This window comes from Actinia tenebrosa, unplaced genomic scaffold (assembly GCF_029948245.1).
Source record: "Actinia tenebrosa isolate PJP-AT-01 unplaced genomic scaffold, QUT_ActTen_1.0 PGA_scaffold4__44_contigs__length_22323623, whole genome shotgun sequence".
Classification (NCBI taxonomy): Eukaryota; Metazoa; Cnidaria; class Anthozoa; order Actiniaria; family Actiniidae; genus Actinia; species Actinia tenebrosa.
The window spans coordinates 15,632,094-15,644,767 of record NW_028292581.1 but is presented as its reverse complement, the minus strand read 5'-3'; the positions used below and the strand labels follow the sequence as shown (position 1 = coordinate 15,644,767).

Here is a 12,674-nt window from a genome sequence, read left to right as displayed (position 1 = left end):
GATTTTCGGCGGAAAACTGAAAAATCACACCTTTTTGACGCCTTATATCTCGATAACCAATACAGGGACCCCCTTCTTTTTTATTATTATTATTATTTGAATGCCCTAGCAATAAACTTCGAATGACAGAATTAAAAAAAAAAATTTCATAGAAGAATTTTGAAGATCCGGTACTACCTTAAAGAAGCGAATATCTCTATATTATATCCTCGCAAAAGATTCGCCAACATGTTGGAAGTTCTTGGTTCAGCTTCAAAAACTCGCAACGCATAGAGAACAGCGAACACTTTGAAAGTTGATTCGTGTAAGAGCTTCATTAACGATTTTTCACACAACCCCTAAATTGCAGTTCAATGCTCTAATACGTACTTTGCGCGAGTAGTTGACTTGTGTATAAAAAAAATCGACAAGTCGTATTGCGAAAAATCGTCGATGCGAATCGTCCCGCTCGATCGCTCAATAGCTCGACTATTAAGAAACCGAAAAAAATATGCATTCATGGCTTGACATCATTTCAAGGAAGTAAGGTCACGCTCATTTCCAAGAATCACCTGACCAAATACTGACAAACAACATTATTCAGACAACTCCCTCATCTCGTCTCAACTCCCGAAGACATGGAATCGTTTGTTGAAGATCTTAAGAAGGAACTCCAGTGTTCCCTGTGTAATGATACTTTCACTGAACCAAAGATCTTGTCTTGTTTCCACACATTTTGTAAACCTTGCGTCAAACGACACGCCGAGCAAGTCCACCAAATCAACATCTTCAAGTGTCCGCGATGCAAATCACAAACTTCTCTACCAGAACTAAGCAGCGTCGATGATCTACAGCCAAGTCTACTACATTCAAGAATCTTGAAGGGTCTGGCGTTGGTAGAAGGACAAAAGGCTTGTTCTGCTTCTGAGAGTCATTCTTCAGCTTCTTGGTATTGTTTTGATTGTGATCATTCACTGTGTCAAGCATGCGAGAAGAGCCATTCGTTCTTCATTAAAGATCCGCACAAGGTCGTTCGTCTGGCTGATTTGAAGAAAGAAGATATTCAGTTCGTAATATCAAGAGAAAATCCTTGTACAAGTCACCCTCATCACAGGCTAGAGATCTTCTGTGAAGATTGTGATGCAATGATTTGCAGGACATGCTTGATAGATCACAGGGATCATAAGACAATGTCATTAGATAAGTTTGCTTCTATCAAGAAAACTGTATTGTCAAAGCATTTGCAGGTACTAGAGCAGTTGAGATTAGATGACAAGGAAAAGCAACAACAAGAAAAGATTGCTAACACAATCAAACAACAAGGAGAAAAGGCAAAAAAAGAAGTCAAAGACAAAACCAAGAAGATCATCCAAATACTACAAGACAACGAACGAGAATTGCTGAGACAAATCGACGAGAAGTTAGAGACAGCCACAACAAACTTGAATATAATTCATCATATTCCAGCCGTCAAGGAATACATCAAGAATGTGATGGAAAGAGGACTGCCAAGTGAAATGATGAACATTCAAGAGACACAATGCTCTCAGAACTTCATCTTCAACCACATTCCAATCTGGAGAATTGAATTTATTCCTAATCAAGGGCTGACGAAACAAGTGAATTCAGGGCTAGGAAAAATACGCACTTTAGAAACAGACCATACTAAGAGCACTATTCAGGTGAAATCTGGGACAGAGGCTTTAAAAAAAGAAAAGCTGATAGTGACGACTAAAACCTTGGCAGGAAAACTCAATCATGATCCAAGGGATGTTATAGACGTTCAAATCAAGCCTGAAGAAAATGTGAAAATAGAAAAGAAAAATGTGAGAACTGATGGTAAAGTAGAAGTTGAATTTATGGCTAAAGTAGCTGGTCAGTTGACAGCAGAGGTTCAAGTGAATGGGAATCATGTATCTAACAGTCCACTAGCGGTGAATGTCAAGCCACAAGAGATGAGAACAACAGGACAGTTTAAGATGAAAGGTGTAAATAGAGAATCTTGTAAGTTAAGAGGTATAGCAGTAAACAGAGACAACAGCAGGATCGCTGTTTCAAATGGTTCTGCTGAATGTGTCCATGTATTCACCACTGATGGAGATCTCTTTCTGACGTATGGTACTCGAGGTAGAATAAAGCGAAAACTTTCTTATCCTCACGGCTTAGCATTTCTGAATGATACAGATTTAGTCATAGCAGACTGGAGTTATCATAGAATATGTATAGTGAACACTACAACAGGGACATTGGTAAAAACCTTTGGTAACCAAGGTGACGGGGATGGACAGTTTTTTTATCCTTGGGGTGTACACGTTGATGACGATGGTATCATCATTGTGTGTGATAATGGTAATCATCGTGTCCAAGTCTTCACAAGAGACGGTGACTATCAATATCAGTTTGGTTTGACAACACAGGACAAGTTTGATCCAATTGATGTGATAAAACATGATGGACTGTTTTACGTCAGTGATTATTATAATCACGTTATTTACGTATTTGAGAAGAAAGGTAACATACCGACTAGAATATCGACGATTGGCTTTGAAGGCAGTGCTGATGGTCAGCTAAATAGACCATGTGGTCTGGCTATTGACAATGACCATCATCTGCTGGTGTGTGATTTTGGTAATAACCGCGTACAAAAATTCACATTGGATGGTCGTTTTGTAGGAAAGACTTGTGATGTAATCGAAAACCCTAGATATATAACTGTTTTAAAGGATGGTCAGTTATTAGTTAGTACGTATGGTTCTGGTGTCTGGTGTGTAAAGTAGAATTGACTAATGATTTTCAGTCACCATATTTGATCGATATGACATATGCAATGATATCCCTGGGTTTGACATGTGCTAAAATAAGACTATTCGCAGTTTATACATTTGATATCTGTTTTTATTCTTTTTTACTTTTGTTTGCGTTTGCTTTATTTTGTCTTCTTTCGCTGCTTCATTTTTCTGCTATCGCTGTTTTGTTTTTTTCGTTTTTTTGGGGGTTTTTTTTCCAGTTTTTTTCTTTCTTTTCTTTAGTTAAGTTTTTTAATCGAATACAGTTAAAACCCGCGTGTAAGAACCAGAATTTTTCAAGTTAGCCTAAACAGGTTCTTATAGAAATGGTACTTAAATCAAATTTAGGATAACAAGGTTCTCAAAATAGGTTCTCATAGTTCCATATGAATTTCATCGAAATATTTTATAAATATAATCTCATAATACTCATTTATATTTATATTTGTACTCTATACTCTTAGTAGTACATTATTTGAATGGCTAATACAATAGACATACAATACAGTACTTTGGCTTGAAAGCAAAAATAAATAAATAAATAAAAAATAGTGATGTAAAGGTTAAATTACAGTTAGTTTAAATATAATCAGATGATGATCTTGATTCAGTTTCTCTACCAATATCATATACACTTTTACAGTAACTCCACTGATAAGAACCTAACTTGAAATTTTAGCTGTAATAGATTCTTATGTGGAGGGAGATTAAAATGAAAATTTCAGCCTAACAGGTTCTTAAAAACCAAGTTCTTATACGCGGGTTTTTATTGTATTCATATGTCTAATACGAAAATAGAAAAGAAAAGGAACAAATAAATGACAAAAAAGTGTAGAGTGAAAGGAGACAAAAGATTATATATAACCTTTCACAATAAAGCAGCTCGTATTATTTCAGATCTTCCATTTCTATCCGCTAATGTTGTTTTGGGAAGATTTTAAAAACAAGAAATGGCAGCTTTATGGTAGAGAAGAGTCGAGCTTCGAATTTTTATCGATAGATGTATAAATAGCCTTTTTACGAATAGCTATTGAAGTTTAGTAAAGACTTTCATAGTTATAACACATTATAAAATAACTGCTCTAAATCTTGCTTTCTGATTGGTTGGAAGCTCGTGCTTCATTAGAGCACACAGCACAGCACATTCGCGCACTTTCATTTGCGTCACTCCTATCTAAAATAACAGTTATTGTAATTTGTATTTTATAAAAGAAATAATAAACTTGTTGTGCTGTGTGGAGTTACAAAGCAATTGGTGATTGACAGAACACTCGAGAAGTGTCGAGAAACACTCCGGTACGTGTCATGCTTCTCCTAACACTTCTCTCGTGTTCTGCCAACACCCGCGTACTTTATAACTACACACAGCACGCATGCGCGTTCTCTATTTCTTCATTCATTTATAATACATTTGATAATGTTACTAAATAATAAATTTGATAATATTACTATCAATTGTATATCAATGGAGACTGAAAATGAGTTTTATGTGAAATTTGCTCCGCAGACCTGGAGTAATGCATGCTCAATACGTGTGCTACAGCGACGTGAACAATCTGGTACTCAGAGCCTTTATTTCTTACTGCGCATACATAAAGGCTCTGGGTACGAGATTGCGACGTGAATAGAATATTTTAGTATTTTCCTGAGTGTTTCTGCTCAGGACCATAACCCTAACCATTATCATTTCCTAATACCGCATTTACTGAATTACTCTTAGTTCATTCTCAAGAAATTTAAACGTACCTTTTCTTATGCTTATTTATAATATTCCTTTTCTAGTCGTTTAGGAGCCAATTTTATTATTTTATGTGATGCAACCTGCATCTATCTTTCCTTGATTCATTTGATATAAATAATCCGAAGGTAAAGCTATGTGTAATTGTGAGCATGCTCAGTGCTAGACATCAATCCACATCGAACTGTGAGATTCCATGCCCCGATATAAATAGCTGATTTCACTCTCTATTGGATAAGAAGTTTGGAAGTGTTTGTATAAAGTCCAAAAACAATTTTCGCGTAACGTTCTTAAGCAGATGACGTAAGAGGATTGATAAACGTTTAATTATCGATCTGCTAACATCTTAGTGAGCGAGTGACACATTTGCATATTCAGACCCCTCACGATAACTTGTTTCTACGCTTCGCGTATCCACGAGTTCAAAACCATATCGAGCTCTTAACATGAGATAATTTCTATGTATCATACGGTCACATTGCTACGTTTGGTTCAACATATTATCTTAACGGTAAAAAGTGACGGATAAAAATTATCAATTTTATTCAACATCTAAGTAAATGACGTCATTTACTCAAACCTGTTGTTCTTTTCGCTTTTAAACCAAACCCAGGCTAAAATTTTCACTTATCTGGTTTTCATGATCATAATTGAGTCATATTATCCTTAAATACTTCAATCATTTGGAATTTCTAAAATTGAGGCACTTCCATCCAAGTGCTCAACCCTTTAAAGGCGGTGCATGTTGCTGATATCATTCCCGCACACGAAGCCGGCGTTCTGGCGTTTATCTCTTGGCAATAGAACTTTTTACCGGTACTCAGGCCAACTTGAATCCTAATGTTTTAATTAAGACATGGGATGGCGTAGGGGGCAACTATTGTAAAATGTTTTGACTGCACAGCTGTCATTATGTCTTCATATAACTTTACGCTTTTCAATGATAAGCACATCTAAAAACCAATTGAATTTACTGGTAGTTGGAACAATATGCCAAACACCAAGACTTTCAAAACCTAACTCCGCCACTCTATATTTTATAGATATTCTACGTGTTTGTCCCCTCGGCATTCCATAATCCAAGATGACCACCGTATCGGTAAAACGGTCTATTCTTTCGCGCTTTTATCACATTTTGAGTGCGGTATAACTGAACAGAGCATGGCACACATTGTAGGTAATAAACTCTTAAAGCTTCGGTTTAATGTTTTTCAATTTCCGACGACATGCCATTCCCTTCAGAATAAGTTTCTTTGTTTCAGTCGTAACCATATTCACGTGTCTTCTCGTGCACAGCCGTCAAAAAAGAAATGATACTTTAAGGAATGACACGTGTGTGAAAAAATAATTACGCGCAAGCCGAATGTCTATTGAATAGAAGAAACCTTCCCGCTTTTCACTCATTCATTTCCATTTTCTTTCAAATCACTGGTCGCTCTTTCTCTCATTCTCTCCCTTCTACTTTTCAAACCCGCACCACTGTACATCCTAGACGAGGTAGATGCAGCCCTCGATCTCTCACACACCCAGAACATCGGTCAAATGGTGAAATCCCACTTCAAACATTCCCAGTTCATCGTAGTCTCACTCAAAGACGGCATGTTCAACAATGCCAATGTTCTCTTCAAGACCAAGTTCGTTGATGGCGTCTCCACAATAACTCGCTATGCGCAGAATCCATCTAGCCGTGGAGGCGACCATACAACGGGCAAAACCGTTGGCAAAAGTCAAGATAGTTACGACGCCACAAAAGCTGACCACCACTCAGTCTTTAACGTCTTCCTAGATCTACATCTTAGCGACCCTATACAAAAATCTATAATTTCTTAAAATATAGCAGGGTTTGTGTTGGTTAAGTTCTTGGGTTACAAAACAGTAGGAAATGAGACGTGGCAGCCATGTTGGAAGATACCTCCGATCCAATATGTCGACTATGATGTCATATCAGGAGTGTACGATCGAGTTCTTTTGGCGCATGATCAGCAATGTCTCAGTTATTTAATACATTTTTTCGTGGCTCGTGTTTGATCTCTTTCTCTAGGCACGTGGAAATCCCCAACTTCATATAAGAGTAACATCTAATACCCTGCTCTAACTTAGAACTTAGAGGCTAGGAGATGTCATAATATATAAAATACCTAATGTATGTTTGTGCGATATATCACAAACAAATGTAAAAATATTGATTTTTAAACAATTGACCCATATGTCACATTAGTCTAATTAAAGATGATTAAAAGCTATCCAGAGGGCTCCTTCCGAATCCAAAGTAATTCAGTCACTTGTGTCCAAACGAGCTAGGATTTCTTTATAAACAATTCCTTACCTTACAAAATCTAAATATACAGTACAACTTGTATATATATCATGTTATGTTGGTGTTTCAGTATTTTCTTTTGTCTTGTGGTACTTTTAGAATAAACATTTTCATAAGATCAAAGTTTTCCTCTTTCTCTTTTGGCTTGTTCTGTTTCTGAAGATTAATTCCTAATCTCGCGCTGAACCTTTAATGTCAGCAACTAACGCAAAAAAGCATGCGTAGACGGCATTAATTTTCGACAAGTGATACCTAGCCACGCCCCTAATCAATCACTTTGATAATTTAGTAGTGACATTGATTGACAACTGTCACAAGGCAACAGATCAGTCTGTACACGGGATATTATATGCCCACAAAGGATTCGGCAACACGTTGCAAGATTTTGATTCAGCTTCAAAAACTCACGACGCAAAATGGCGATTTTGATTTATGTAACAGCTTCATCAACGATTTTTCGCACAAGGCATACCCAAATTGCAGTTCAATACTCTAATACAAGCGAGGCGATGTCAACAAATAAGATGGCGGCTTTGAAGGAGACTATGCGAGGACTGAGGACGATGTTGTTACTTTTAAAAATCGCTAGAAACCCTACAAAGTAACATGTTGATTTACGAACGAACTTTGCGCGAGAAGTTGACTCGTCTAACATGTATTAAAAATCCACGAGTCGTATCACAAAAAATCACCGTTGCAAATCGTCCCGTGTAACATCAGCTCAAGGTCACGCTCATTTCTAAGAATCGCACAATAACTCAAAAGAAACCGATAAAAAATGCTCCTCCTAAATTATGCATTCATGGCGTCACAACATTTTCAAGGAAGTAATTAGGTCACGCTCATTTTGTTTCCAAGAATCGCCTGACCATAGACTGACAAACAACATTATTCAGACAACTCCCTCATCTCGCCTCAACTACAGAAGACATGGAATCGTTTGTTGAAGATCTTAAGAAGGAACTCCAATGTTTCCTGTGTAATGATACTTTCACTGAACCAAAGATCTTGTCTTGTTTCCACACGTTTTGTAAGCCCTGCGTCAAACGACACGCCGAGCAAGTCCACCAAATCAACATCTTCAAGTGTCCTCGATGCAAATCACAAACTTGTCTACGAGAACTAAGCAGCGTTGAAGATCTACAGCCAAGTATAATGCTTTCAAGAATCGTGAAGGGCCTGGCGTTGGTAGTTGGAGAAAAGGCTTGTTCTGCTTCTGAGAGTCATTCCTCAGCTTCTTGGTATTGTTTTGATTGTGATCATTCACTGTGTCAAGAATGCGAAAAGAGCCATTCGTTCTTCATTAAAGATCACAAGGTCGTTCGTCTGGCTGATTTGAAGAAAGAAGATATTCAGTTCCTAATAACAAGGGAAAATCCTTGTACAACTCACCCTCATCACAGGCTAGAGTTTTTCTGTGAAGATTGTGATGCAATGATTTGCAGGACATGCTTGATAGATCACAGGGATCATAAGACAATGTCATTAGATAAATTTTCTTCGATCAAGAAAGATGAATTGTCAAGGCATCTGCAGGCATTAGAGCAGTTGAGATTAGATGACAAGGAAAAGCAACAACAAGAAAAGATTGCTAACACAATCAAACAACAAGGAGAAAAAGCAAAAAAAGAAGTCAAAGACAAAACCAAGAAAATCATCCAAATACTACAAGACAACGAACGAGAATTGCTAAGACAAATCGATGAGAAGTTGAACACAGCCACAACAAACTTGAATATAATTCATCATATTCCAGCCGTCAAGGAATACATCAAGAATGTGATGGAAAGAGGACTGCCAAGTGAAATGATGAACATTCAAGAGACACAATGCTCTCAGAACTTCATCTTCAACCACATTCCAATCTGGAGAATTGAATTCATTCCTAATCAAGGGCTGACGAAACAAGTGAATTCAGGGCTGGGAAAAATACGCACTTTAGAAACAGACCACACGAAGAGCACTATTCAGGTGAAATCTGGGACGGAAGCTTTAAAGAAAGAAAAGCTGATAGTGACGACTAAAACCTTGGCAGGAGAAGTCAATCATGATCCAAGGGATGTTATAGACGTTCAAATCAAGCCTGAAGAAAATGTGAAAATACAAAAAAAACATGTGAGAACTGATGGTAAAGTAGAAGTTGAATTCATGGCTAAAGTAGCTGGTCAGTTGACAGCAGAGGTTCAAGTGAATGAGAATCATGTATCTAACAGTCCACTAGTGGTGAATGTCAAGGCACAACAGATGAGAACAACAGGACAGTTTAATGTGAAAGGTGTAAATATATATTCTAGCTATGTGGGAGGTATGGCAGTAAACAGAGACAATAGCAGGATCGCTGTTTCAAATGTTTCTTCTCACTGTGTCCATGTATTCACCACTGATGGAGATCTCTTACTGACATATGGTAGTCACGGTAGTGCACAGGGACAGTTGGATTGTCCTGAAGGTTTAGCATTTCTGAATGATACAGATTTAGTCATAGCAGACTGGGGTAATCATAGAATATGTATAGTGAACACTACAACAGGGACATTGGTAAAAACCTTTGGTAACCATGGTAACGGTGATGGACAGTTTTATCATCCTTGGGGAGTACACGTTGATGACGATGGTAACATCATTGTGTATGATCGTGATAATCATCGTGTTCAAGTCTTCACAAGAGACGGTGAATATCAATATCAGTTTGGTTTGACAACACAGGACGCGTTTGATCCAATTGATGTGATAAAACATGATGGACTGTTTTACGTCAGTGATTATGATAATCACGTTATTCATGTATTTGAGAAAAAAGGTAACGTACCGACTAGAATATCGACGATTGGTTGTCAAGGCAGTGCTGATGGTCAGCTGAATAGACCATGGGGCCTGTCTATTGATAATGACCATCATCTACTGGTTTGTGATAGTTGTAATAACCGCGTACAAAAATTCACATTGGATGGTCGTTTTGTAGGAAAGACTTTTGATGTAATCAAGAACCCTAGATATATAACTGTTTTAAAGGATGGTCAGTTATTAGTTAGTACGTGTGGTTCTGGTTTCTGGCGTGTAAAGCAGAATTGACTAATTATTTTACAGTAACATATTTTCATCGGTATGTCATTTTGGTGATATCCCTGGGTTTGAAATGTGCTCAAATATGACCATTCGCAGTTTATACTCTTGTTTTCGTTTGGTTTCCTTTGGTCTCATTTCAAAGCTTCACTTTTTAGTCAAATATTCATGTATCGAGTACATGAAAACAAGAAAAGGAAGAAATAAATAAATAACAAAATAGTGAAGGAGTGAAAGGAGACAAAAGGTTATATATAATCGTTTACTATATTATCCATTGTTATTCGCTACAGCTGTTTTGAAAAGATCAAATAGGAAATGAGAGCTTTTTCGTAGAGAAGAATCGAGGTCCTTGCTATTTTTATCGATAGATATATTAATAGCCTTTTTACGAATACGTATTGACGATTAGTAAAGGCTTTCATTCTATGACAATATTCGTAAGAAATGTAAAAGTAGAACTGAATATGGATCTCTGAACAACAAATAATTTTGTATCTGATGATTGGGATAAAGTTGATGTTTACATAAGGAATGCATCCTCTTTTACTCAGTTAAAATAACTTTTATCGTTAGTTTTTTACCAAATACTTTTACCAAATACTATATTTGTTATAGAAAATTTGCCATCAGAAGGACTTCGAAGTCTAAAGCCAAAATATGGTTTAGTCGTTCAATTTTTCATTGGATTTCATCACTAGGATACAATAGACAAATTAAGGATTTTTTAAAATCTAGAGGTTTGGGGACCGGTCATTATTTTTGGTCTGACGGAAGGAGAGTGGGGAAGGTGTCGGAGAACTTTCGTTCGTTGCGACATCTTGAAGATTAACTGCATGTTAATCCCCAGCAAGAGGCACTAGTTATCTCAGTTTTCTTTTGATCTATCATTTCTAGTGGCTGCTAATACCTGTCATATAATCTCCCCTCCAGTTGCCTGGCTAAGAAACATGTGATCCCTTTATATCCTCCAACCCTCCAGGCAATAAATAATGACCGATCCTTTGGTAATGGAAAGAAACTTGCTTGTCAATTATTAATAATTTTTCAATAAAGTCATGAGAAAGGCTACAATTTGAGAGTAGTGAATTATTTGGTTGAAGCAAAATTTTCTGAAATTAGACTGTCTCGAATCCTCATTAATTAACCACTTGCTACGATCTCCCTCAGTCCCTGAAAGACGGTGTATGGTGCTGACATCTTTCTCGGCCATGCCGCCGGGCATTCTGGCGTTTGTCTCTTTGCAATACACCATTATATTGATACGGCGGACACCTTGAATCCTTTTTTTTTTAAGTTTTATCGTTTTTGTTTTGTTTTTGTTTTAGAACATTTATAATTCTTACTTGAAAACAATACACTTTTTTTTTCTTTACAGAGGGTCGTCTAATTTACAATGCTACTAATTTTTTAATCAATTTATTTAAACTATATTTTAGATATCACTATTTCATCCGTTCGATCTTGAATTCTATTGTTTTAATTAAGACATGGGATGCCGAGGGGTCAACCTTTGGGAAATGTATAGACTGCACAGCTGTCATTATGCCTTCATATAACTGTAAGGTTTTCAATGATAAGCACATCTAAAAAGCAATTAAATTTAGTGGTAGTTGGAACAATATTGTGAAACACCAAGACTTCAAATTATTTGAAAACATAACCACGTCACTCTATATTTTATAAATGTTCTACGTGTTTGTCCCCTCGGCATTCCATAATTCAAGATGGCCGCCGTATCAGTAAAAAGGTACATTCTTTCGCACTTTCATCACCTTTTGCGTGCGGTATTACTGAACAGAGCATGACAAAAGCTGTAGGTAATAGACCTCTAAAGCTTCGGTTTAATGTTTTACCATTTTAGACCACGTGCCATTCTCTTCAAAATAAGTTTATTTGTTTGAGTCGTAACCATATTCATGTGTCTTCGCATATACAACCGTTCAACGAAGAAATGATAATCTAGGGAATGAGAAGTGGTCTGAAATGGGAAAACATTAAGCCAAATATGAATGGTTGTATTGGATCGGAAAAACCTTCCCACTATTCACTCTTTCAATTCCATTTTCTTTCAGATCGCTGGTCGCTCTTTCTCTCATTCTCTCTCTTCTACTTTTCAAACCCGCACCACTGTACATCCTAGACGAGGTAGACGCAGCCCTCGATCTCTCACACACCCAGAACATCGGTCAAATGGTGAAATCCCACTTCAAACATTCCCAGTTCATCGTAGTCTCACTCAAAGACGGCATGTTCAACAATGCCAATGTTCTCTTCAAGACCAAGTTCGTCGATGGCGTCTCCACAGTGACTCGCTACGCGCAGAATCCATCAAGTCGTGGAGGTGACCATACAACGGGCAAAACCACAGCTAAGAAGGGTCAAGATAGATCTAAGAGAGTCAGGATAGATACGACGCCACAACCACTGACCACCACTCAGTCTTTAACGTCTTCCTAGATCTACTTCTTAGCGACCGTATACAAAGATCTATAATTTCTTAAAATATATTGTAAACAAATCCGCTAAGCATGGTTTGAGTTGGTTAAGTTCTTGGGTTGTAAAACACTTCCGGTAGAAATGAGACGTGGCAGCCATGTTGGAAGATACCTCAGATCCAACATGGCGACTATGATGTCATATCAGGAGTGTGCGATCGAGTTCTTTTGGCGCGTGATTAGCAGTGTCTGAGTTATTTAATACATTTTTTTCGTGGCTCGTGTTTAATCTCTTTCTCTAGGCACGTGGAAATCCTCACCGTCATATAAAAGTAACATCTAATACACTGCTG

The 12,674-nt window shown here is 37.3% G+C and overlaps 2 protein-coding genes across 2 annotated transcripts; both read left to right on the top strand.

The window, feature by feature from the left end:
* The first annotated feature begins 559 nt into the window (after window positions 1-559).
* On the top strand, window positions 560-4,216 carry LOC116296309 (E3 ubiquitin-protein ligase TRIM45-like). Its single transcript, XM_031704334.2, has one exon. The coding sequence runs from the start codon at window positions 618-620 to the stop codon at window positions 2,754-2,756; it is 2,139 nt and encodes a 712-aa protein (XP_031560194.2). The 5' UTR covers window positions 560-617; the 3' UTR covers window positions 2,757-4,216.
* Window positions 4,217-7,689: 3,473 nt separating this feature from the next.
* On the top strand, window positions 7,690-10,957 carry LOC148907236 (E3 ubiquitin-protein ligase TRIM45-like). The gene has a single exon (XM_089037075.1). It carries the CDS (start codon window positions 7,751-7,753, stop codon window positions 9,890-9,892), a length of 2,142 nt encoding a protein of 713 aa, XP_088893201.1. The 5' UTR covers window positions 7,690-7,750; the 3' UTR covers window positions 9,893-10,957.
* The last annotated feature ends 1,717 nt before the right edge of the window (window positions 10,958-12,674 follow it).

Excerpts from the sequence above, each read along its gene's own strand:
- LOC116296309 (XM_031704334.2), top strand. The coding sequence starts at position 618 with ATGGAATCGTTTGTTGAAGATCTTAAGAAGGAACTCCAGTGTTCCCTG.
- LOC148907236 (XM_089037075.1), top strand. The coding sequence starts at position 7,751 with ATGGAATCGTTTGTTGAAGATCTTAAGAAGGAACTCCAATGTTTCCTG.